This window comes from Oncorhynchus keta, chromosome 15 (assembly GCF_023373465.1).
Source record: "Oncorhynchus keta strain PuntledgeMale-10-30-2019 chromosome 15, Oket_V2, whole genome shotgun sequence".
Taxonomy (NCBI): domain Eukaryota; kingdom Metazoa; phylum Chordata; class Actinopteri; order Salmoniformes; family Salmonidae; genus Oncorhynchus; species Oncorhynchus keta.
The window spans coordinates 26,533,891-26,560,157 of record NC_068435.1 but is presented as its reverse complement, the minus strand read 5'-3'; the positions used below and the strand labels follow the sequence as shown (position 1 = coordinate 26,560,157).

The window sequence follows — 26,267 nt, the reverse complement described above, 5'->3', positions numbered from 1 at the left end:
CAGCATCCACTGGTAGCACGTGCTCCAGCAGGTATATTTCACTGGTCAGCCCCAAAGCCAATTCCTCCTTTGGCTGCCTTTCCTTCCAGTTCTCTGCTGCCAATGACTGACACGAATTGCAAAAATCATTGAAGCTGGAGACTCATATCTCCCTCACTAACTTTAAGCATCAGCTGTCAGAGCAGCTCACAGATCATTACACCTGTACATTGCCCATATGTAAATTGCCCATACAACTACCTCATCCCCATAGGTTTTTTTGGTCCTTCGCACCTACTTGCACATTCATCTTCTGCACATCTATCACTCCAGTGTTTAATTGCTATATTGTAATTACTTCGCCACTACAGACTATTTATTGCCTTACCTCCCTAATATTAGCTCATTTGCACACACTGTATATAGATTTTTTCTATTGTGTTATTGACTGTACGTTTTTTTATTCCATGTGTAACTATGTTGTTGTTTTTGTCGCACTGCTTTGCTTTATCTTGGCCAGGTCGCAGTTGTAAATGAGAACTTGTTCAATCTTTTGTCTTGCATATTTAACCTCTGAATGGCCATGTGTCAATTGTCTCAAGGCTTAAAAATCCTTCGGTAACCTGTCTCTTTCCCTTCATCTATACTGATTGAAGTGAATTTAACAAGTGGCCTCAATAAGGGATAATAGCTTTAACCTGGATTCACCTGGTCAGTCTATGTCATGGAAAGGACAGGTGTCCTTTATGTTTTGTATACTTAGCGTGCCGACAAGAATCAAGCTCATAAATGTAGGCTTATGTGCTGTTGAAAATGGCTACTTGATACTCTATTACCTGCTGTTTTCCTCATGGCCAAATCAATACCAAGAGAGGTGCCATCTTAGTGGAAGAAGAACACACAATTCAACTATCACAGCATCTTTGAGGAGAGTGAATCACGCACTCAACCCCCCTCCCTCCCTCAGGGGATGTGTGTGTGTGTGTGAGCCATCTCTTACCAGCCTTTTACTTCCCACATCTCTCACAAGCCCAATTTTAACCCTCACCTTTGGTACATACTGTAGTGTCAATGTCATACAATGTCAGTTTCACAGTGGATTAGTTACAACTTGTGCATTTCAAGAAGCCTCTGCTACACAATATCAAAATATCTGGTTCCTGTGGTAAGCTGTATCATAAGGCAGTTAGCTAACACTGCTTTCAGCTCATAATGTTGCCATGTTTAGATATTCAATAAGAATTAACTATCTTGACCATGACCATACAAACAATTGATCAAATGTATCCCCCCAAAATGTATTCTTCATTCAAATTCATACATAAAATGATTAATGTTAGATACCTTCTTCAGGTTGTATAGTTGTGTAATAGGTTTACCAATTTGGGTTATTTATCATATAAAGTAGAAATATATGATTTTTTTCAGAAAATAAGCTGAAAAACGTTTCCAAAAGAAAGAAAAGTGCTCTAAACCTTCGTAAACGTACGGTTCTAATAACCTGGTACAAAATTGCTCTCAAATGACTGTCACTGTCCACTCCCAGGCGCAGTGACAATCATCAACTTTGTATCATGCAAAAACAGCTACAGACTGCAATATGTAGGCCTACTGTTTTCTTCTCAGCATGCAAATACCTCACATCAAAAGAACGCCATTGAAAGTGAACATGAATAGCATACCTTTCCAACATGCTGTGCTTCCGGTCCAATATGTTCCTCTAAAACGAAGAACTGGTTCCATATCCAGCCCCTCTTGGGCCGGTGGTGCACGTCTCTCTCTCCGTCTGGGTGTTTGGTTTGGTTACTTTGTGCTCTGACGTTGGGCCTGAGCTGGGACGTCCCATAGCTCCTCTGGATAAAGCACAGGTAGATCAGCAAAGGGCAGAGACAGGCTGTGGTAGCAGGAATTCTCATGGTAGAGAACGTATGCTTCTCTAAGTCCTCCACTGTACCTTAGGCACACAGTGTACCTAGAGGCCACAAAGACATCTCAATAGTAAGACAGTACTAGGTGTAGATAAGACCAGTCCAGAGGTTTATCTTAAATTCCATGGTTTGTTTCAGTCTGTCCATTAAAGAGTAGAACCAAGGTCCGTTTCCATGTCGGATGGAGGCGGAGGGGAGAGGCCGGTTGTTAATTTGCTAAGAGGATCCTCAGAAGATTTCACCAGTGGTCTTGTCTGAGCAGGTTGCCATGCTGTTTCCCCTTGAAAGATAAGAAGAAAGAACATTAAGGAAACACAGATAATGAGTCATGTTTTTCTTTCTGTGAAATCCCCCGATGCAATTTGATGGAACGAGTACTCTGAAATTACACGTTGACTCATTTTTAAAAGCACAATGTTCTTTCCTGATGAAAACTGTCATTTTGACTTGATTTCTGAGAGGCAATTTCCGCTGGGTGCATGAATTGAGTATTTCCGTCCGCTTCGGATGCAAACCAGAGTATTCAAAACGACATTGCGGAGTCTGAGCTCAAAAGGCTAAGCCGTCTCTGACATACCTCACAACTGAAAGACATTCAATTTAACATGGTTTTATGAAAGCAGGAGAGCCATAACTGTATCTCCATAGGCCAGAATAGCTTTTTGGGGACATTCTTTTGTGCGTTCTTTGTCAGTCTATCACAATGATAAGCTGCTTTTGATCATGTGATTCTCACCGTCTATTGCACTGTTACAGAACGTGTGTCACTTGGTAAACACCCTCACACAAGCATAGCTATCTTCCAGTTTCTGTCAATATTGTACTTGAAACACTTTTGAATAATTCCGTTGTTTGGATATTCTATGAGAAAACAATAAAAAACCTTCAATCACTGTTTTTAAAAAGGATATTGCCATGGCATGTGAGAAGACGTGTTATCCATCTGCTACTCAGCAAAGCAGTGGAGGCTGGTGGTAGGAGCTATGGGAGGACAGGCTCATTGTAATGGCTGGAATGGAATAAATGTAATGGAATCAAACATGTGGTTTCATATGTTTAATGTGTTTGATACCGTTCCATTAATTCCATTACAGCCATTACAGCCTCCTATAAATCCTCCCATCAGCCTCCACTGCAGCAAAGCATTTAGTGTTTACCTTTCCTTTTGACAAGACCAATATCTCAATATACAGTAAACATATTTGTCATACAAAAGAGCCGAAACTGAGTGTTGTTTCAAATGTTTATTCAGCAAAGATGTACCAGCTGAATACATCCATTCTATACAGTGCAGTGTCTACTTTCACCCTTAGCTCTCGCCCTCTCCCTTCCACAAAGGTCCCAGACCTCCGGGAGGTATGTCAAATGTTATCTGTTCACAAAAAAAGGTGGAGATAGTAGTGCCGTTGAGTGTCGAGCACAAAACTGAGTCACGTGCAAAAAAAAATAAAAAGACTTGGAGATAATTGGTTACAGTAATCAAATTCAACATATGACAACAGCTTGAGTGTAGAGTTTCAATAAACCGGTAGACCATACTTGGCTAAGCTTCCAGGTGACGAACTTAACCATTACATCAGTGTTGTTGACATGAGACCACAGATACAAGTAGCTTGTTAGAGGATGGAGAATACAACAGGTCCTTCTCTCTCGACCTTGGAGGAAACCCTCCCTAACTTAGATTCAATGGATTCTTAACAAGATTGAATTCATTTCAGAAACAACCTGCAAGATGACCCCATATTATATGATAACACCACCCTTGGCAGTAAAACTTAATATTACCTATGAATTCTGAAAAAATTCTGAAGAAATATAATTAATTACCCACGCCAAATTAGAATTACAACCCTTGATAAATTCACAAGGAAATCATTTTTCATCCATAAAGGAATTCAAGGAATAATCAAATAGACTAGATAGTGGTTTCTCTCACACCTCTCATATGCTGTTGTGAGTAATGCACCCGCACCTCCCTTTGCGATTTCTTAATCGTTCAGGGGCAGCGCTCGGTCTCTCTGTCTTGCCTGTCCAAAGAGGAATTAAAACTATTGCTAAATTATCCAACCCAAATTTAGAATGACAGTCCCTTATCCCCGTGAACAACATCTCAATCTCCTTATATACATCTGGTGTTCCCAGAGCGGGGGCTTCGCACAGCGCTTGTTTTAAATTGACACTCTGGTCTCCAGTCTACTGGGTCACATCCCTGCTTCCCCCCTTCTGTCAAAACATTCAACCTCGTAGCCATTGACGAGAATGACTGAATAAAACTACGGATGTAGCCAAATACTGTAGACCCAGTTCTTAATTTAACTGTCACACAGCCGAAATTGATGAACCCCATGAAAGGGTGCTTCACGTTGAGTTTATCATTCGATTTAGCCCTAACAGACACTGGCAGAACATACATTTACAGAAAGGGAAGCATTTATCCTGCTAACGTTAAAATAAACTTGATTTATTTTACATTTCTAGCATTCTTTTTTCTCAGTATGGTCCCCATTTGTTCTTGTCTTATACTGTTGTGAGTGGTATCAGTATCTCAATGCATTTTTTTAAAGTCTAGATTACTATACATTTTCCAGTGTGAGGACCCCCACAATCAACCCAATACCCCAGATAAACTATTTTGGCAATCCCAAATCAATTAAGGGCAAGGTTGAGCCCCCTCCCCCAACACTCATTCTTCTAGTATCTCTAACTTTTCTTCTTCTGATAGCTTTAAAGTTCATACTCACAATGGCACACATGTTACTCATGCCTGTCGAAGTGGGTGGCCCTTGATGATGTCCCAACCAGTATCTGGGGGATAGTCAGATTTTCCCAACCAGACGAATCGCTCACCTTAGCCACAACCATCCTTTAATGTCAATTCTGTCTCGCCCATTTTTTAAAATTGTGCCCCAGCAGCATGAGAGAAGTTTAGAAGTGATCACTCTCCATGTGCTCGGTCTCAGGACTCATGCCGCACTCCTGATAGAAAAGGCAGTTGATATATGACTGAATGCTGCACACAGGTTGCTGGCTCGGTCTCAGGTAGAAGTGCTGAGGGACAGGGCTGCAGTGGACGCCATTGCCACCATTACTTCAGCCGGTTATAAGGGGTGGGGCTCACACTGATTTCAGTCAAATTATCCCTTCCATGCATCAAGATACCATCCAGAGTCACAATCGCCATAACCTCGAGAGAAGAAAGACCAGAACAACAGTTAAGGGCATTTCAGATTCAAGAATTCATGACAGGCTATTCACTGTCTGACTAATTATTACATTTTCCAACATTATTAATAAAAAAGAGAATACTAAAACACTTTTGAAACAATTTTGCAGGTTGGTTTATACTTCCCTATCATATTTGGCGATCTCACCGGGGAGTGACAGGGTCAGGGATTTAGAGGGCTCACCCTTGGGGAGAAATCTCAACAGTACCCCAGACCCAATCTGGTGAGTTTTGTATTGAAGCAAATACAGTAAACAAAAACAAACAAAACAGCAATACACGTCTTCATAATTATCAGCATGTACATATTATATTTAAATTTCACCCAGTGTCTATAATCTTTTTAGTGAGGTGTGATCAGGACTCCCCAGAATGTCAGAACAGAGGCCCACAACATTAAATGAGTTTGTTCTTTCCCTGTACTTCAGACTCATTGTTACAAACATAGTTACAAACATGCTCTGTACCAGGTATTATTTTCTACATTGTAGAATAATAGTGAAGACATCAAAACTATGAAAGAACACATATGGAATCATCTAGTAACCAAAAAAGTGTTAAACTGTCACACCCTGACCATAGTTTGCTTTGTATGTTTCGATGTTTTGGTTGGTCAGGGTGTGATCTGAGTGGGCATTCTATGTTTGGCCTGATATGGTTCTCAATCAGAGGCAGGTGTTAGTCATTGTCTCTGATTGGGAACCATATTCAGGTAGCCTGGGTTTCACTGTGTGTTTGTGGGTGATTGTTCCTGTCTCTGTGTTTTGCACCAGATAGGGCTGTTTTTGGTTTTCCACGTTTATTGTTTTGTAGTGTTCGTGTTTATTTTTTTGTTATTAAACATGAATCAAAGAAACCACGTTGCATTTTGGTCCGCTTCTCCTTCAGATGAAGAAAACTGTTACATAAACAAATCAAAATCTATTTTATATTTGCCTTGATGACAGTTTTGCACACTATTGGCATTCTCTCAACCAGCTTCATGGAGTAGTCACCTGGAATGCATTTCAATTAACAGGTGTGCATTGTTAAAGTTGTTTTGTGGAATATCTTTCCTTCTTAATGCGTTTGAGCCAATCACTGTTTTAGTGAAGAGATAGGGGTGGTATACAGAAGATAGCCCTATTTGGTAAAAGATCAAGTCGACATTATGGCAAGAACATCTCAAATAAGCGAAGAGAAATGACAGTCCATTATTACTTTAAGACATGAAGCTCAGTCAATCTGGAAAATGTCAAGAACTTTGAACATTTCTTCAAGTGCAGTTGTAAAGAAACATCCAGCGCTATGTTGAAACTGGCTCTCATGAGGACCGCCACAGGAAAGGAAGACCCAGAGTTACCTCTGCTACAGAGGATAAGTTCATTCCAGTTACCAGCCTCAGAAATTGCAACCCAAATAAATTCTTCACAGAGTTCAAGTAACAGACACATCTCAACATCAACTGTTCAGATGAGACTGCGTGAATCATGCCTTCATGGTCGAATTGCTGCAAAGAAACCACTAGAAACAAGAGACTTGCTTGGGCCAAGAAACACGAGCAATGGACATTAGACCGGTGGAAATCTGTCCTTTGGTCTGATAAGTAGGTGAACGGATGATCTCTGCATGTATGGTTCCCACCATGAAGCAGAGGAGGTGGTGTGATGGGATGGGGGGTGCTTTTCTGGTGACGCTGTCAGGGATTTATTAAGAATTCAACGCACACTTAACCAGCATGGTTACCACAGCATTCTGCAGCGAGACGCCATCCCACCTGGTTTGCTCTTAGTGGGACCATCATTTGTTTTTCAACAGGACAATGACCCAACACACCTCCAGGTTGAGTAAGGGCTATTTGACCAAGAGGAAGAGTGATGGTGCTGCATCAGATGACCTGGCCTCCACAATCAACCGACCTCAATCAAATTGAGATGGTTTGGGATTATTTGGACCGCAGAGTGAAGGAAAAGCAGTCAAAAATGGCTCAGGATATGTGGGAACTCCTTCAAGACTCTTGAAAAAGCTTTCCAGGTTATGCTGGTTGAGAGAATGCTAAGAGTGTGCAATGCTGTCATCATGACAAAGGGTGCCTACTTTGAATAATCTAAAATATCAAATTTATTTTGATTTGTGTAACACTTTTTTGGTTACCACATATTCCATGTGTTATTTCATAGTTTTGATGTCTTCACTATTATTCTACAATGTAGAAAATAGTCAAAATAAAGAAAAACCCTGGAATGAGTAGGTGTGTCCAAACCTTTGACTTGGTACCGTATGTGCAACCAAAATTCAGTCACAATATACTAGAACATTGTATTTGTGTCCTTTAAGGTGCATCCTTTCTCACCCGTGAATAACCTACTAAAACCAAATAAAAAGACCACACAATAAATCAGACATGGTATTAACACTAACAAATATTCCTATTTGTAGATTGGTGTGTTGTGTGGATGCAGTTGTGGGTGGGGGGGAAAAAACGTAGGGGCAAAAAACAAACAAATGGCATTTCTTAATTTGGGAGCTCCCTTAACGGAGTGATTCGGTTACCTTTACACTTGTAGAATTTCAATAACTGCTCTCACAAGGCAGCAGGCTTCAGGAAGTATTTCAAAGGGAGAGATACAGAATCATTGTTAAAGTCTTGATAGGGGACACCCCATCCTCTCTTGGAAAAGAAACAAAACATTTTGTTAGTTTTCCCTATGCTAAATCTTAAATATGTCCTAAAAATGTAAAATCAGTCCTACAAATGCAGTATTAGGTACTACTCGACCTATGTACAGTACATTCCTCTATTTTCCAATCGAGCTTATTGCATCTTGGCAGGAAGCCTTTATTAAACCCACTCTTTTTTGTTTCACAGCCCTTTTATTTGGATCTTCTTCATTTCAATTTTGCATAAAGTTTCATGTAATAGGAACATATTTTTTTTATATGAAATGACTCTTATTTAAATCACTGGTGTTACTCCAACTCTATCTAATTTGAGAAATAATAATTAGAATTCAATTATTCGTGCCTCTGTTCCAAATTATCTACTGTCTCTTAAAAGTCTGTTTATGTTCACAACACAAAGGGCACATTTTATCTTTAACCCAAACACCAGATGTTTTATTTTATTTATTTATTTCACCTTTATTTAACCAGGTGGGCAAGTTGAGAACAAGTTCTCATTTACAATTGCGACCCGGCCAAGATAAAGCAAAGCAGTTCGACAGATACAACGACACAGAGTTACACATGGAGTAAAACAAACATACAGTCAATAATACAGTATAAACAAGTCTATATACAATGTGAGCAAATTAGGTGAGAAGGGAGGTAAAGGCAAAAAAGGCCATGGTGGCAAAGTAAATACAATATAGCAAGTAAAACACTGGAATGGTAGTTTTGCAATGGAAGAATGTGCAAAGTAGAAATAAAAATAATGGGGTGCAAAGGAGCAAAATAAATAAATAAATTAAATACAGTTGGGAAAGAGGTAGTTGTTTGGGCTAAATTATAGGTGGGCTATGTACAGGTGCAGTAATCTGTAAGATGCTCTGACAGTTGGTGCTTAAAGCTAGTGAGGGAGATAAGTGTTTCCAGTTTCAGAGATTTTTGTAGTTCGTTCCAGTCATTGGCAGCAGAGAACTGGAAGGAGAGGCGGCCAAAGAAAGAATTGGTTTTGGGGGTGACTAGAGAGATATACCTGCTGGAGCGTGTGCTACAGGTGGGAGATGCTATGGTGACCAGCGAGCTGAGATAAGGGGGGGCTTTACCTAGCAGGGTCTTGTAGATGACATGGAGCCAGTGGGTTTGGCGACAGGTATGAAGCGAAGGCCAGCCAACGAGAGCGTACAGGTCGCAATGGTGGGTAGTATATGGGGCTTTGGTGACAAAATGGATTGCACTGTGATAGACTGCATCCAATTTGTTGAGTAGGGTATTGGAGGCTATTTTGTAAATGACATCGCCAAAGTCGATGGTCAGTTTTACAAGGGTATGTTTGGCAGCATGAGTGAAGGATGCTTTGTTGCAAAATAGGAAGCCAATTCTAGATTTAACTTTGGATTGGAGATGTTTGATATGGGTCTGGAAGGAGAGTTTACAGTCTAACCAGACACCTAAGTATTTGTAGTTGTCCACGTATTCTAAGTCAGAGCCGTCCAGAGTAGTGATGTTGGACAGGCGGGTAGGTGCAGGTAGCGATCGGTTGAAGAGCATGCATTTAGTTTTACTTGTATTTAAGAGCAATTGGAGGCCACGGAAGGAGAGTTGTATGGCATTGAAGCTTGCCTGGAGGGTTGTTAACACAGTGTCCAAAGAAGGGCCGGAAGTATACAGAATGGTGTCGTCTGCGTAGAGGTGGATCAGGGACTCACCAGCAGCAAGAGCGACCTCATTGATGTATACAGAGAAGAGAGTCGGTCCAAGAATTGAACCCTGTGGCACCCCCATAGAGACTGCCAGAGGTCCGGACAGCAGACCCTCCAATTTGACACACTGAACTCTATCAGAGAAGTAGTTGGTGAACCAGGCGAGGCAATCATTTGAGAAACCAAGGCTGTCGAGTCTGCCGATGAGGATGTGGTGGTTGACAGAGTCGAAAGCCTTGGCCAGATCAATGAATACGGCTGCACAGTAATGTTTCTTATCGATGGCGGTTAAGATATCGTTTAGGACCTTGAGCGTGGCTGAGGTGCACCCATGACCAGCTCTGAAACCAGATTGCATAGCAGAGAAGGTATGGTGAGATTCAAAATGGTCGGTAATCTGTTTGTTGACTTGGCTTTCGAAGACCAAAAGAAAAGGCATGGTAGGATAGATATAGGTCTGTAGCAGTTTGGGTCAAGAGTGTCCCCCCCTTTGAAGAGGGGGATGACCGCAGCTGCTTTCCAATCTTTGGGAATCTCAGACGACACGAAAGAGAGGTTGAACAGGCTAGTAATAGGGGTGGCAACAATTTCGGCAGATAATTTTAGAAAGAAAAGGTCCAGATTGTCTAGCCCGGCTGATTTGTAGGGCTCCAGATTTTTCAGCTCTTTCAGAACATCAGCTGAATGGATTTGGGAGAAGGAGAAATGGGGAAGGCTTAGGCGAGTTGCTGTTGGGGGTGCAGTGCTGTTGACCGGGGTAGGAGTAGCCAGGTGGAAAGCATGTGCCGAGGTGGAGGAATAATGGTGAGCTTGGATTTAATATCAGTCTCTAAACTCAATCCCTCTGTTCATTGAGGAGCATATTAAACAATATAACGCAGATGATGTCAACATTCGTATTTATCACTTGACCTTGTATTGAGAACCTTAGCTTCAAATTGCTAAAATATTGTATCATTAGAGTGCTGGCTGAAAGCTACATACTATTATGAACTATACTGGCAATACTCATTACAATACCATGAATCTTTCCATTTTACTTTCCATGTCCATCCTTTCTACTCAGAATTCACTTTCTTCATGTTACTTTCACTAGTCTACATGTCTGGTTCCTTCAACTCGGACTCTTCCACTCTTCCCAAAATGAAAGCTCTCAATCTCTCAATCACTATCACCCAGTACATTTCTCTTCCACTCTAACGCTTGTTTAACTATGTGAACAAAGATGTTTTAATTACAGACAAAACATGATAACTTCTATTCACAGGGAGGCAACTGTCCCCCCTTTATTTTCTCCTTAATGGAAGGCATCATTTGTATTTTAGTCAACCCTAAAGTTTTTACTGTATATATTTATTACCAATCTCCGTTGGATATTCATCATTTGCGTCTCACTCATAAATGTCTATTATTTTGAGATGAATATGTTATGTACCCAAATTATAATATACATCAGCCAGATACCAATGCTAACCAAATTCAAATGTATTGTATCGATTTAACTACTCTTTGCAGCTTTCTACATTGTTTCCTATTTTGTTTTAGTCTCTTTTAACTTTTGGGTGAAGTGGTGTGTGTTATTTTAATTGAGGACTGTTGTCTAACAACAAAAAAATTTAAAAAATCTACTTCTCAAAGGTTTAAGGCATAGGTTCAATGAACTGAATAGTCATCACATCTACACTATGTCTCTCATTCCCATCATATTCATAAATTGGAACCCGCATTCTTTACTCCTTTTTCTAAAACTATTATACTTTAATTTCAAATTGTGGGTTATATTGTGCTGGTTTTATAGTGTATCCTTTGATAATACTTTGTCGCTCACTAATGGTGTTTCTTGATTCATTCATTAATTTAGGAATATTTTGTATATGCACAATATTTTCTCCTCTGGTTAGATACAATTCCCACTCCAGAACCATACGCTGTTAAGTACTAAACAAACAGGCTACTTCACCCACCTGTCCACAACGGCACATGCCAAAACCACCTCCTACATGTTTATGTAGGGATCTACACTGAGTAAACAAAATACCAGGAACACTTTCTCTTTCCATGACAGACTGAACAGGTGATTCTAGGTAAAAGCTATGACCCCTTATTGATGTCACCTGTTAAATCCACTTCAATCAGTATAGATGAAGGGGAGGAGACAGGTTAAAGAAGGATTTTTAAGCCATGAGACACTTGAGACATGGATTGGGTGTGTGCCATTCAGAGGGAGAATAGGCAAGACTGAATATTTATGATGCATCCACCGGTCACACACACTTTCCTAAATGGCCATACTGAATTCACTTAAACATTTGAAACTTAACTCTTAGCAGATACTTTAATTCAGCAGTCTCAAGGCTCACAATGGGTTTATAGTGGAGTTGTATTTGATATGTGCATATTATATTGTGTATGTACCTCACATGTACCTCAAGTATTATGTGTTTAGCTGACTAAGATTAAAGGATGGTCATGAGAACGGAATTCAAGTGTATTAGTTATTTACAAGGCCATATAGACATTAACAAATAATTATTCTCGGCATATAGCAGGGTCACCCTTCCCAGCAGTCAAATGACCTAGTGGCCTCATGGGTGGAATGGTATAAATAATTTTCATAATTCCAAATTAATCAACATTATAAAAAACAAAAACGCTGAAAATCTTCTGTGATGTACACTGAGCAAAAATATAAATGCAACATATAAAGTGTTGGTCCCATGTTTCATAAGCTGAAATAACATATGTTCCATATGCATAAAAATGTATTTCTCTCAAATTTTGTGCACACATTTGTTTACATCCCTGTTAGTGATCATTTATTTTTTGCCAATATAATCCATCCACCTGACAGGTGTGGCATATCAAGGAGCTAATTAAACAGCATGATCATTACACAGGTGCACCTTGTGCCGGGGACAATAAAAGGCCACTCTAAAATGTGCAGTTGTCACACAACGCTACCACAGATGTCTCAAGTTGAGGTAGTGTGTAATTGGTAGGCTGACTGCAGGAATGTCCACAAGAGCTGTTGCCTGAGAATTTAGTGTTCCTTTCTCAACAATAACCTGTCTCCAACATAAGACCTTTAAACAGGTCTACATTCACAAGGCCGCAGGGCCAGACGGATTACCAAGATGTGTACCCCGAGCGTTCGCTGACCAACTAGCAAGTGTCTTCACGGACATTTTCAACCTCTCCCTGTCTGAGTCTGTAATGCCAACATGTTTCAAGCAGACCACCATAGTCCCTGTGCCCAAGAACACTAAGGTAACCTGCCTAACTGACTACCGACCCGTAGCACTCACGTCTGTAGCCTTGTAGTGCTTTGAAAGGCTGGTCATGGGTCACATCAACACCATTATCCCAGAAACCCTAAACCAACTCCAATTTGCATACCGCCCCAACAGATCCGCAGATGATGCATCTCTATTGTACTTCACACTGCCCTTTTTTTTTACCGGGACAAAAGGAACACCTATGTGAGAATGCTTCATTGACTACAGCTTAGCATTCAACACCATAGTGCCCTTAAAGCTTATCACTAAGCTAAGGACCCTGGTACTAAACACCTCCCTCTGCAACTGGATCCTGGACTTCCTGATGGGCTACCCAAGAGTGGTAAGGGTATGTAACAACACATCTGCCACGCTGATCCTCAATACGGGGGCCCCTCAGGGGTGTGTGCTCAGTCCCCTCCTGCCCTCCCTGTTCACTCATGAATGCACGGCCAGGCATGACCAACACCATCATTAAGTTTGCCGATGACATAAGTGGTAGGTAGGCCTGATCACTGACAACGATGAGACAGCCTATAGGAGGAAGGGCAACAACCTCTCCCTCAACATAATCAAGACAAAGGAGATGATTGTGGACTACAGGAAAAGGAGGACTGAGCACGCCCCCATTCTCAGAGAGAGCCTTGCGGACTTCGACCGCAAGGCACTACAGAGGGTAGTGCGTACGGCTCAGTACATCACTGGGTCCAAGCTTCCTGTCTTCAAGGTCCTCTATACCCTAGGCGGTGTCAGAAGAAGGCCCTAAAAATTCAGCTATGCTAGTCATAGATTTTTCTCTCTGCTACCGCACAGCAAGCGGTACCGGAGCGCCAAGTCTACAGTTGGTCCAAGTAGCCATAAGCCATAAGACTTCTGAACATGTAATCAAATGGCTACCCAGACTATTTGCATTACCCCCCCCCCCCCTTTTACACTGCTGCTACTCTCTGTTATTATCTATGCATAGTCACTCTACCTACATGTACATATTACCTCAACTAACCGGTGCCCCCGCACATTGACTGTATACTGGTGCCCCCTGTATATAGCCTCATTGTTATTTTACTGCTGCTATTTTTTAGTGCTATTTTTCTTACAACTGCATTGTTTGTTAAGGGCTTGTAAGTAAGCATGTCACAGTAAGGTCTACTGGTAGAGCATGGCGCTTGTAACGCCAGGGTAGTGGGTTCGATTCCCGGGACCACCCATACGTAGAATGTATGCACACATACATGACACACATGACTGTAAGTCGCTTTGGATAAAAGCGTCTGCTAAATGGCATATATTATATTATTATTATTATTCAGCGCATGTGAGAAAGAACATTTTGTTTGATTTTCTGATTTGTAGATTTTGGCAGTACATCCAACCGGCTTCACAACTGCAGACCACGCGTATGGTGTCGTGTGGGTGAGCGGCATGCTGACGTCAATGTTGTGAACAGAGTGCCCAATGGTGGCAGTGGGGTTATGGTATGGGCAGGTATAAGCTATGAATGAAATGAATGAAGACAATAGCATTTTATCGATGGCAATTTGAATGAACAGAGATACTATGACGATATCCTGAGGCCCATTGTCGTGCCATTCATCTGCCGCCATCACCTTATGTTTCAACATGATAATGCATGGCCCCATGTCGCAAGAATCTGTTCACAACTCCTGGAAGCTGAAAATGTCCCAGTTCTGCATACCTGCATACTCTGCATGGCCTGCATACTCACCAGACATGTCACCCATTGAGCATGTTTGGGATGCTCTGGATCAAAGCGTACGACAGCGTGTTCCAGTTCCCGCCGATATCCAGCACCTTCCCACAGCCATTGAAGAGGATCGGACAATATTCCACATGCCACAATCAACATCCTGATCAACTCTAAGCGAGGAGATGTGTCACGTTGGCATGAAGAGTTCCGGAAGACATAATGCTTATTAATAGTTTTTTTTTATTAAGCCACAAATTACAGCGTGCCATGTAAAGGCACGGTGACGAACACCAAACAAACACATTTACAAAACACAGGTTGAATGAGGAGTACGTCGAATAAATACACACGGGCACAATGATTAACACACGGGACGAGACCCGTAATCATCTGCACAATCCACAAGGGCACGAAAGCCCAAAACACACAGAACAGGTACTCACATGAACCAACGTAACAATAATCGACAAGACCATGGTGAACAAAGGGCACATTTAAACAAACACGATCAGTGGGAATAGGGACCAGGTGTGCGCAATTAATGTTCCGTAGGGACCCGTGACAAGATGTTGCACTGCATGAGGCAAATGAAATTAATAGATTATGGCCTAATTCATTCATTTCAATTGGATGATTTCCTTAAGAACTATAACTCAGTGAAATCTTAGAAATGCTTGCATGTTGCGTTGATATTTTTCTTCAGTACAAATAAAGTATAATATTGGGATGCAAACTCAAAATGTAATACATTACAATAAATTCTGACATGGTACAGGTATCTTATGTTTTTAAGCCCATAAAAATGTGTGTGAAGTGTATAATTGTGTTTCAAAGTAGATATGTTTAAGACCACCAAAAAAACACTCTGTGTGACCCTAATTTAGCCCACTGCAGTACAATATTAACTTACAAGACAAAGAATGAACAAAGAAATGCCTACTAGGCCAAAGGCCTAGAAGCCTAGGAAATGAGAATTGATCATACAACCTTCCACCATGGACTGGAAACAGGATAAGAGAAATAACAAAGGCATTTAATTCCATTTATAGCATCCGAGGGTGTAACCTTTCAACCCAAAACCAACCACCATAATCTGACCGTCAAGGCCCAATCTCCACAGGGTGCCACAGCATCTAAGAGCTTGTGTGGGGATGAGACCAATGTAAATTAGACAGAATTTCTGAGAGGACCATAAAAACTCTTTGCGTAGAATTATTTAGAGTTCAACGTGTACAGATACACATTAACACAGAGATCAGAGATCAGACATCCATATAGATAGCATCGGAGTTATCCTCATTGAGCAAGATTCAGGTAGATACCAAACATGGATACTATAACATTATTCTATCACTCAATAGTCAGTCCTCTGAATACTGTAAAAAAGAGATACATTTTGGCCCCCTCAGAGGGGGAAGGGCAGACTAGACCTTGGGCATTGTCCTTTGTGCTTTCCTTGTGTTCCTGGACCATTTGCCATGAAGCTCCAGGTGACAGAGAGCACATAAATTAGGGCCGAGCATACAGTTGGTAAGAATTGGTAAGAAACAGAATTGGTAACAAACAAGCTTACCTTTATTTTTTTGCCCAGCCTCTTCTAGTACCGATTATTCTCCAAAATCTGTTCCTTAAGTGTGAATTTCGGTTCGGGACGCCAATTGATAAGACCAATACTTCAATACGCAAAAGACATATTTATCATTCAAAAGAGCCCAAACTCAGAGTGAAGTTGCAAATGTTTACTCAGCGAAGATGTACCAGCTGAATGCATACATTCAATACACCACAGTGTCCACTTATACCCTTCGCTCTCACCCCTCCCTTCCACAAAGATGTACTTCAGTACTTTTCCATCACTCAGGATTTCCCCGTGCTCCTCTTTTCATATCTCAGGACTTCTTATCAGTCAGGAGACACTGAGTTATTTGAAATACACATTATTAGTCCACTACAGTCCATACACAAAGAGCTTAAACCTAATACTACTTTCAGTCTGTTAATACTAAGATGATATAATGATACAAAACAGTAAAGGTAATATAAAACAGTAATTTACAATCTATCACTTTTCTTAGGGCTTGATTGGTAACTCAACTTTGCTATTTTCTGAAGCATTTCCAAAAACCTTCCAAATAAATCAGTCAACCAGTCAGCAGAGTACCAGCCATCCAACAATAAACAATTTGCAAGTGATACATGTTTAATGTGAGGTGTCATAGAGGCTTGTCTGAGGATGCTATTGTCATGTCTTCCTTGTTTCTCTGTCTGCATTGCAACAAGTTAACTGTGTGACCATCCTTTGAGATGATTTATGGCTTAGCAAGTATTTGGATATTCTTTTTTGAGAATACTAACTCAGTCGTAGACCTTTAGCGCCTATTGACGATAGTATCTTCTGGCCAGGGGAGTTATGTTGAGTCCCGACGCTCATTGGGAATGTTAAAACGCATCACTTGCGGAATGTTTTTGAAAACATAATGAACGTATCTGTCATATCAGTGAGAAATCATTTTCAAAAGGTTAAATGACTACACACCTTTTATAGGGTTAGGGTTATTATTCCCACACGGCCATATCTCCATGTTACACTGCTTGTTTACAGAAGACAGAAGGAATAAATAAGTTGCCACCTTAGATAATTAGTTATGTAACGTGCTCCAAATACCTGTGTGTAAGCTAACAGGGGACTTATAGTAAGTGTCCCTTTTTCATTTGGAAGATTATTTCTCACTGATATGAAATATATGTGGTATATCAGCATATGTTTCGAAAACCGTTTAGCAAGCGATGATTATTGCTGTTTTTAAACGTTAAAAACAGCGTCAAGATTGTAATTCAACGCAGCCAGACATGGGCGAACCGATCCTCTGAAAACCCTACGGATAAGAAGGGTTATGGAGTAGATTGTGTTGAAAAACGTGTGCACGGCGGTATTGAATGTGTCACTGTCTGTCACCTTGATTACCCACATTTTCCCTCTCGGCCTGTGCACCTACGTTGTAAACTTCATTCATAGGTTAGGTTGTAGCAACCTCATAATGGGTATAGGGAAAATTAGAGTGTCATGTAATAGCCTGAATCTATCTGTGTTGCATTGAGCTGGTTGAATGGAATATAAATGATAGTCGCTAAATATGCTTTAATAGAAATGAGGCCATGCTCATTAGAAAAATGATCATCCTCCCTTGTCTTAAATGGCACCGACTGCCACTGATTTCCATGTTACTTGGTTATACTATACCAAGCACGGACATCACAGTATCTGTGTATTGCAAATACTGCATTCATACATTTTGTAGATACAGCTTTTAATTTTCTAATCATTAACTACACAAAACATTTCATTTCAACTTGGCACACCATTAGGTTGATGTACATATCAATCAATAATTCTCTGTGTGCGGCTTCATGCGTCAAGAGTCAGCGTTGTTTCAGGCACAGTATCACCTGAATTGCTCCACGATCTCTTCTTATGTGATTATTTACGTTCGTCAACATCCACAATCATAGATCTTCTGAAATCAAGGTAGCATTTGCTCTGTGAGATTATAGCCATGGGAAATGATTGCTATAAGCAGTAGGTTCACGTAGGATATTCACTCTATCGCTACATCCCTCAACATGGTTTTATTTATTAAGAATGACAGCAGAAATGCATGTAGCTATAAATAACAGTCAGTGAGATATAGTGGATATTGCTCTGCAGGTTTTCTCTCTATAGTAAATTTCAAAGGAAATATATAACTTATACCATGACAACACCCACATCTGTGTTGTACGGTATAGCTAAACATGCTTCCAGGCTATCAGCGTATAAATCAAATATCCAATGTTTCCAAGGTAAATTGATTGTCCCTGTATGAAATACAAGTTAAGGGTGTTACAACTATTTGTTCTGGGTAGTTGAGGGCCACTCAACAAATTAACAATTGACAAGTATTTCACGTTGCTAATTATAACTCTAATTGGAGAGAAAAACTTTGTGGACCTTGAGACCACATCTGAGGCCGTAGCTTAGACCCGTGCATATGCCTCCCCTTCTCCCCTACACTAAGTTTAGGAGTCATGTTGGTAAAACTTATTTTACAAAATTAGCCATGCTGTACAGTTTAGCCAAGCTGTAGAAATGAGCTTTTAGCTTGAAACCTGTGAAAATGGTGCTTTTAGCATGCAACGTAATCTTACCCTGGAATTTACAGTATGCCAAACCAGCACAATGCAGTTAGATTTATGCAAGAGAAATTCAATTACTGATCACTGCACTACAGTATCTATGTATTTTGAGAAGGCTGGCCTTACACTTCACTATCAAGTCACTAGCTAACACAGCTTTGGGCATGTCCCTCAACAATAGGCTACTGGGGGATACACCAGATAGCTAGGCTTAAACCTCACATACATAAACTCAACGTGCTACTTCTATGCTACCAAGCTTGGACCCTTGCATTGCTGGAAGTCCAGGAGTAGGCTAGCTGAGACTTCTCAAATCCACAACATATACATCACATCTCAATGGAATTGAGTGGCGATAAGTTTTGGCGGTTCCAGCCCTCCGTTGAATTTCATAATCCTAATGAGGCCCTTGAGCCAAAAGGTTTGCCCACGCCTGCTGTCAGTGCAGCTTTATTCACGTTTACATGTTATATTATGAAGTCTATACTACAGGTCTTTTCGACACCAAGGTCTGTCATGTTCTGTTCATCAGGCCATTTGCTAACAAATCTGCTAACAACTGCACTCATCCAAGACACAATTTCTAAAATGCTACATCCTGCTTGGTGTTTGATAACAATGACATTTATGTTGACAATGCATGAGCTATCTTTAGTGACAACACATACACTATATATACACAAGTATGTGGACACCCCTTCAAATTAATGGATTCGGCTATTTCAGCCACACTGGTTGCTGCCAGGTGTATAGAATCGAGCCCACAGCCATGTAATCTCCATAGACAAACTTTGGCAGAAGAATGGTCTCACAGAAGAGCTCACTGACTTTCAACATGACACCGTCATAGGATGCCACCTTTCCAACAAGCCAGTTTGTCAAATTTCTGCCCTGCTAGAGCTTCCTAAGTGCTGTTATTGTGAATTGGAAGCGTCTAGGACCGGCAACGGCTCAGCCGTAAAGTGGTAGGCCACACATGCTCACAGAACGGGACTACCGGGTGCTGAAGCACCTAAAAATCCCATAGATTTTTGCAACACTCACTACCGAATTCCGAACTGCCTCTGGAAGCAACATCAGCGCAAGAACTGTTCGTCAGGAGCTTCATGAAATGGATTTCCATAGCCGAGCAGACAAACACAAGTCTAAGATCACCATGCGCAATGCCAAGCGTCGGCTAGATTGCTATAAAAGCTCGCCACCATTGGCCTGTGAAGCAGTGGAAACACGTTCTCTGGATTGATGAATAACGCTTTACCTTCTGGCAGTCCGATGGACGAATCTGGGTTTGGCTGATGGCAGGAGAACGCTACTTGCCCCAATGCATAGTTCCAACGGTAAAGTTTGGTGGATAAGAAATAATGGTCTGGGGCTGTTTTTCGTGGTTCAGGCTAAGCCTCTTAGTTCCAGTGAAGGGAAATCTTAATGCTACAGCGTACAATGCCATTCTAGATGATTCTGTGCTTACAGCTTTGTGGCAACAGTTTGGAGAAGGCCATTTTCTGTTTCAGCATGACAATGCCCCAATGCACAAAGCGAGGTACTGTACATACAGAAATGGTTTGTCGAGATCGGTGTGGACAGAGCCCTGACCTCAACCCCATCGAACACATTTGGGATGGATTGTAACGCAGAATGCGAGCCAGGCCTAATTGTTTAACATCAGTGCCCGACCTCACTAATGCTCTTGTGGCTGAATGGAAGCAAGTCCCCGCAGCAATGTTCCAACATCTAGTGGAAAGCCTTCCAGAAGAGTGGAGGCTGTTAATAGCAGCAAAGGGGGGGGGGACCAACTCTATATTAATAGCCATTTTTTTGGAATGAGATGTTTGAAAAACAGGTATCCACATACTTTTGGTCATGTAGTGTAGCAGGTTACAGTGAGAGTAAAACATAATGGGACCACCATGAGTTCCTCACATAATAGTCAAATGGGATTAGCTCAGACATGTTTTTCATAAGACTCAACTCCCAGTGTTTGAGATCTGCAAAACCTAGCAGGTGGTTTTTGCTCTCCACAAAGAAATCTCACGTGACTTTGCTTCCGGTAGAGGAAAGGAGGAAAGACCACCCCTTGTGGTGTTTTAGTAAGGCTCAGGAGATGATGGTGAGAATGATTGCTCATTACTGATTATAGGATTAGCGGTGGCCAGAGAATCACTCAAGGGAGGGATTGACGTGAGTCTGGCACGTTGAAATCCCCACTGCATAAAGAATTAGTGAAGAGGTATCTTGCTAGCCCATTTAGTTTTAAACCTCCCCCTCTGGATCAAATGGAACTCAGGAGAATTGCTTTGGCATTTCAAATGGAGGGAATTATGCATACATTTAGCATGGATCTCTCTAATCATAAAGTAATGAGCAGCAGCTGACAAATGCACTGCATTACATTTTAGAATAGAATTATATACAAATCAGCACTTGCAGAAACTACAGCTCTTCCTCTACATATTATGTAGACATTGTTTGCAGAAACACCACATATTTTCCAGTTCTTTAGCCAGCTACACCTAGTGAGGCACTAACATACAGTAGCTAATTGCTAGACTGCAGTGAACTGAAATTGTTTCTACAGGATTTCAGTCTCTTGTTTAGTTCCATCTTAGAGCTGGAGCTACGAGTGGCTACGAGAGGTCCTGTTGTAATTTGATAGATACGTACATTGGTGATAATAAAAAGAACAACACTGCTCATTAAAGCTCAAACAATAAAACCATTTAACATGTGGCGGCAGGGCTCTCGCTTTCGCACTCCACTGGACGTATAGAGGCTCTAAAGCAGCGTGAACAAAACATAAATTAACTCGCACTTTTTCACAGCAGCAGTGCTCACCACAGACAAAAGCAGCTTCAGAAGATCCAACAGCAGAGGTAGTAGCAGCACAAACAGTGGCCCCCATCTGTCTACTGCTGCTCAGTGGTGTCATCTCCCAATCCGCCAGGTTGCTGCCTCATTTGCCTGCTGCAGCTCTGGGGTGGGGCTCTACAGTAAGTGGCTGACTAAACTGTGACTCACAGAAACACACACACACACACGCACACGCACACACGCACACACACACACACACACACACACACACACACACACACACACACACACACACACACACACACACACACACACACACACACACACACACACACACACACACACACACACACACACACACACACACACACACACACACACACAGGCATGGAGGCGCACACAGATGCTCTCTCTCTCTCTCTGTCTCTCTCTATCACACATGCATATGTCAGATGTTGCTTACCCTTAAATCTTCCCCAAATTGGATACCAGCCCTTTCTCTGTGTATTTAATTTGTATTTGAGAGTTTACAGTGACTTTTTTTTACTTAGCTCTTTCTTTCTCTCTCTCGGAGGACCTGAGCCCTAGGACCATGCCTCAGGACTACCTGACATGATGACTCCTTGCTGTCCCCAGTCCACCTGGCCGTGATGCTGCTCCAGTTTCAACTGTTCTGCCTGTGATTATTATTATTTGACCATGCTGGTCATTTATGAACATTTGAACATGTGAACATTTGGCCATGTTCTGTTACAATCTCCACCCGGCACAGCCAGAAGAGGACTGGTCACCCCACATAGCCTGGTTCCTTTCTAGGTTTCTTCCTAGGTTTTTGGCCTTTCTAGGGAGTTTTTCCTAGCCACCGTGCTTCTACACCTGCATTGCTTGCTGTTTGGGGGTTTAGGCTGGGTTTCTGTACAGCACTTTGAGATATCAGCTGATGTACGAAGGGCTATATAAATACATTTGATTTGATTTGTGAATTTTAATCAACATTTTTTGTGTGATATTCTTAGTTTCAATTGCAGTAACTATTGTGCTTAATTGTACTTTGTGTGATCACTTTGGTTTCCTTTTCTCTTTCTTTGTGTTTCCCTAATTTATTTATTTACTTCTCCTTTTTGTCTGGTCTCCTTGGAGACTGATTTAACCTTGGCCTGGTGCACCTGTGTGCAACCCTGCTAGGTAAAGTCCCCCCTTATCTCAGCTCGCTGGTCACCATAGCATCTCCCACCTGTAGCACACGCTCCAGCAGCAGCACACGCTCTCTAGTCACCCCCAAAACCAATTCTTTCTTTGGCCGCCTCTCCTTCCAGTTCTCTGCTGCCAATGACTGGAACGAACTACAAAAATCTCTGAAACTGGAAACACTTATCTCCCTCACTAGCTTTAAGCACCAACTGTCAGAGCATCTTACAGATTACTGCACCTGTACATAGCCCACCTATAATTTAGCCCAAACAACTACCTCTTTCCCAACTGTATTTAATTTATTTATTTATTTTGCTCCTTTGCACCCCATTATTTTTATTTCTACTTTGCACATTCTTCCATTGCAAAACTACCATTCCAGTGTTTTACTTGCTATATTGTATTTACTTTGCCACCATGGCCTTTTTGCCTTTACCTCCCTTCTCACCTAATTTGCTCACTTTGTATATAGACTTGTTTATACTGTATTATTGACTGTATGTTTGTTTTACTCCATGTGTAACTCTGTGTTGTTGTATCTGTCGAACTGCTTTGCTTTATCTTGGCCAGGTCGCAATTGTAAATGAGAACTTGTTCTCAACTTGCCTACCTGGTTAAATAAAGTTGAAATAAATAAAAAAATAAAAAATCACTTTAACAAGCAATAGACTGCTGAAAAGGGAGCAGAGAGCTCAGTTCCAAAGGAGCTACTACTGTGGAAACACAACTGCCTCAGAGCTGCAGCTGCTGCCAATGCGCTCTTCTCCCACCATTATGGCAGCCTGGACCCAGAGGGAGAGCACAGAGCTGGACCGAAGAATGTGCTACATGCAGAGATGCTGCTGCGAAGTATGTCACCTTCCAGATGGGGCCTAACGATTACCCGTGTGAGTGAGACTGAATGATAAGGCGAGAATGGCCGACTCCTTACCCTTGCTCTCTTCCACTCATCTGTATGTTTAGTATCCATTGAAGTGGCGGGCTGCAGAATTCAGCATTGGTGTGGCAGTCTGGCAGCAGTGGCAATGCCCAAACTGACCTGTACCGACCCACGACTACAATGCCGCCTACCAGGACAAATAGACTGTTTTGATTGTATTATCTGTTGGCCTTTGTCTTGTAAATGTTTTGGGTGGTTCTGTGTTGTGTTGCCTGTAATATAATGTGAATGTCCAGTCAGTACTTTTGAAGTTAAGTTATTTTAATGCACGCCTCACCAGAATGCCTCAACAAAGCTGCTCTACGAAATCCCAAAACACTGTTGCGCAATACTGACAATTCCCCCTTTAACTTTAACACACTTTTTTACTTTCAGCACCTTCTACAAGTTAGTGTAACCATAATGAAAACAACCATACTTCAGAATAGCGATAAACAGAAACAATGTTACAGTAAAGGTTTTGAAAGAACACTAAAGCAACGCAATATTTCACATGTACATTTTCTTTTTATCACCACTACAACCCCCCGACAGTCTATTGACCTGTAGTTTCTCTTTTCAATGTCCTTTGGTGTCTATAGTTGTTCTTTACAGGTACAGTCTGACAACTGGTTTGTTAACCCTACCAGACCTGGTAAGTAACCGTTCTTGACCACTAGTCTGCTGTCACTCAAGGTCTCTTGTTGACCATTGTCTGAAAGTACACTATTACCTGTTCTTTCAGGAGAGGCAGGTGTAATGCCTATTATTCAACCATGCTGGTCATTTATGAACATTTTGAACATCTTGGCCACGTTCTGTTATAATCTCCACCCGGCACAGCCAGAAGAGGACTGGCCACCCCACATATGCTCTCTCTAATTCTCTCTTTCTTTCTCTCTCTCGGAGGACCTGAGCCCTAGGACCGTGCCCCAGGACTACCTGACATGATGGCTCCTTGCTGTCCCCAGTCCACCTGACTGTGCTGCTGCTCCAGTTTCAACTGTTCTGCCTTATTATTATTCGACCATGCTGGTCATTTATGAACATTTGAACATCTTGGTCATGTTCTGTTATAATCTCTACCCGGCACAGCCAGAAGAGGACTGGCCACCCCACATAGCCCGGTTCCTCTCTAGGTTTCTTCCTAGGTTTTGGCCTTTCTAGGGAGTTTTTCCTAGCCACCGTGCTTTTACACCTGCATTGTTTGCTGTTTGGGGTTTTAGGCTGGGTTTCTGTACAGCACTTTGAGATATCAGCTGATGTACGAAGGGCTATATAAATAAATTTGATTTGATTTGATTTGACTTTAGTTGGGCTAGGCACTGCCTGGAGGTGGCAATTGTTACGTAAGTGTTCATCCTATCTGCATCTCGACGACGTAAGACCTGGGTTTGGCGCTTTCACCTGTTACCTTTGTAGGTGTAGTCCACTCTTTTTGATGATCGAGCTTAGTAAGCATGGTTTCTCCCGGCAGTAGCAACTGTAATGGTCTCGCCCTGTGACGCTGGTTGTAGTAGAGGGCTTGTTCCCTCTTTTCTGCTGCACCCTTTAGCCTGATGTGTTTTTTTTGGACCACTTAGGTTGCAGGTTTCTCTCCAAGGTTGGGAGTGTCATTCTGATTTTCCTACTGATGAGAAGCTATGCTGGGCTCGCTCCCGTTGTTGTGCATGGGGTTGACCTGTAGCACATGAGGAACCAGTGGATCTTTCTGCAAGAGAATCCTATTTGCGGTCTGCACTGCCATTTCTGCGTGACCGTCACCCTGAGGGTTGTGTGGGCTAGAAGTAATGTGCTTAAAGTCAAGCTGCTTTGCCATTTCTTGGAACTCGGAACTACAGAATTGGGGCCCATTATCACAAAGTACCTCATCTGCAATGCCATACCTTTCAAAGGTTCCTTTCAGCTTCAGGGCGACCTGTGTGCTGTCGTTGTAGGTGTGTGTAGTATCGTAGTAGTCAGAGATTATCGGATAGTTTTGTTTGTTATGCTCACATAGATCCAGAGCAATTAATTTCCTTACCTGTCACGGAGTCACGTTGAGATTAGTGGCTCCTTTTGCCGTGCCGTTCTAAGCTCACAACAAGACAGGAGCTTTTTCTTTATCCCTGAGATCCCTGGCCCCCTTACTGAGGCGTTGGCCCTCTCTTTGCATTTAGTCACAACCTTGATGTCCAACGTGTATTCTATCAAGAATGTTTACTGTCTGTGGTACTAGTATGTGGTTCCCCCTTGTGACCATACCATTGTACTCTGACAGTTCACTTTTCATTGGGGAAAAACTGACTGTCTGGGGTTTTACTCACATGTTCAGGACAGCCTGACCTGATGTACTTGATCTCCATCATCTGCTGCGGTGGCAACTCTGATGCTCTTCGTGTGTGTGTTTGTGTAGCAGGTATGCTGATTATGGCTGCGACGTAACACTCCACTTTCGTATGTGTGTCTGTTTTATTTTCTGTGAGTGTCAACAGACTTCATTACAGTGTCCGCCAAAATGTTGCCTGACGTACTCCGCTGTGGGTTGGAACCTCATAAGCTGCAAGAGTAGTCTCTGGCACTGTAAAGGTCCATTATCCAAGTCTTGCTGTTCATTAGTGGGACCAAGGGCATGTGGTCTGACACAAGCTTGAAGTCATCCAGGCCGTACAGACGTTTCTCGAACTTCACACAGGCCCAAGCACTCACCAAGCACTCTTTTTCAATCTGCGTGTATCTGG

At 41.8% G+C, this 26,267-nt stretch overlaps 1 protein-coding gene across 4 annotated transcripts in view; it reads right to left on the bottom strand.

Annotated features, from left to right (window-relative positions):
* The window catches only part of LOC118394680 (cadherin-18-like), an 82,183-nt gene that overhangs the window by 41,629 nt on the left and 14,287 nt on the right, over window positions 1-26,267 (bottom strand). For 3 of the 4 annotated variants that reach the window (XM_035788126.2, XM_035788127.2, XM_052463772.1), the window contains one exon: window positions 1,662-2,187. In XM_035788126.2, the coding sequence (XP_035644019.1) occupies window positions 1,662-1,895 (234 nt within the window). In that variant the 5' untranslated portion in view covers window positions 1,896-2,187. Of the gene's footprint in view, window positions 1-1,661; window positions 2,188-4,648; window positions 5,084-26,267 lie in introns of those variants that run through there. The other variant, XM_052463773.1, reaches the window with a different exon arrangement.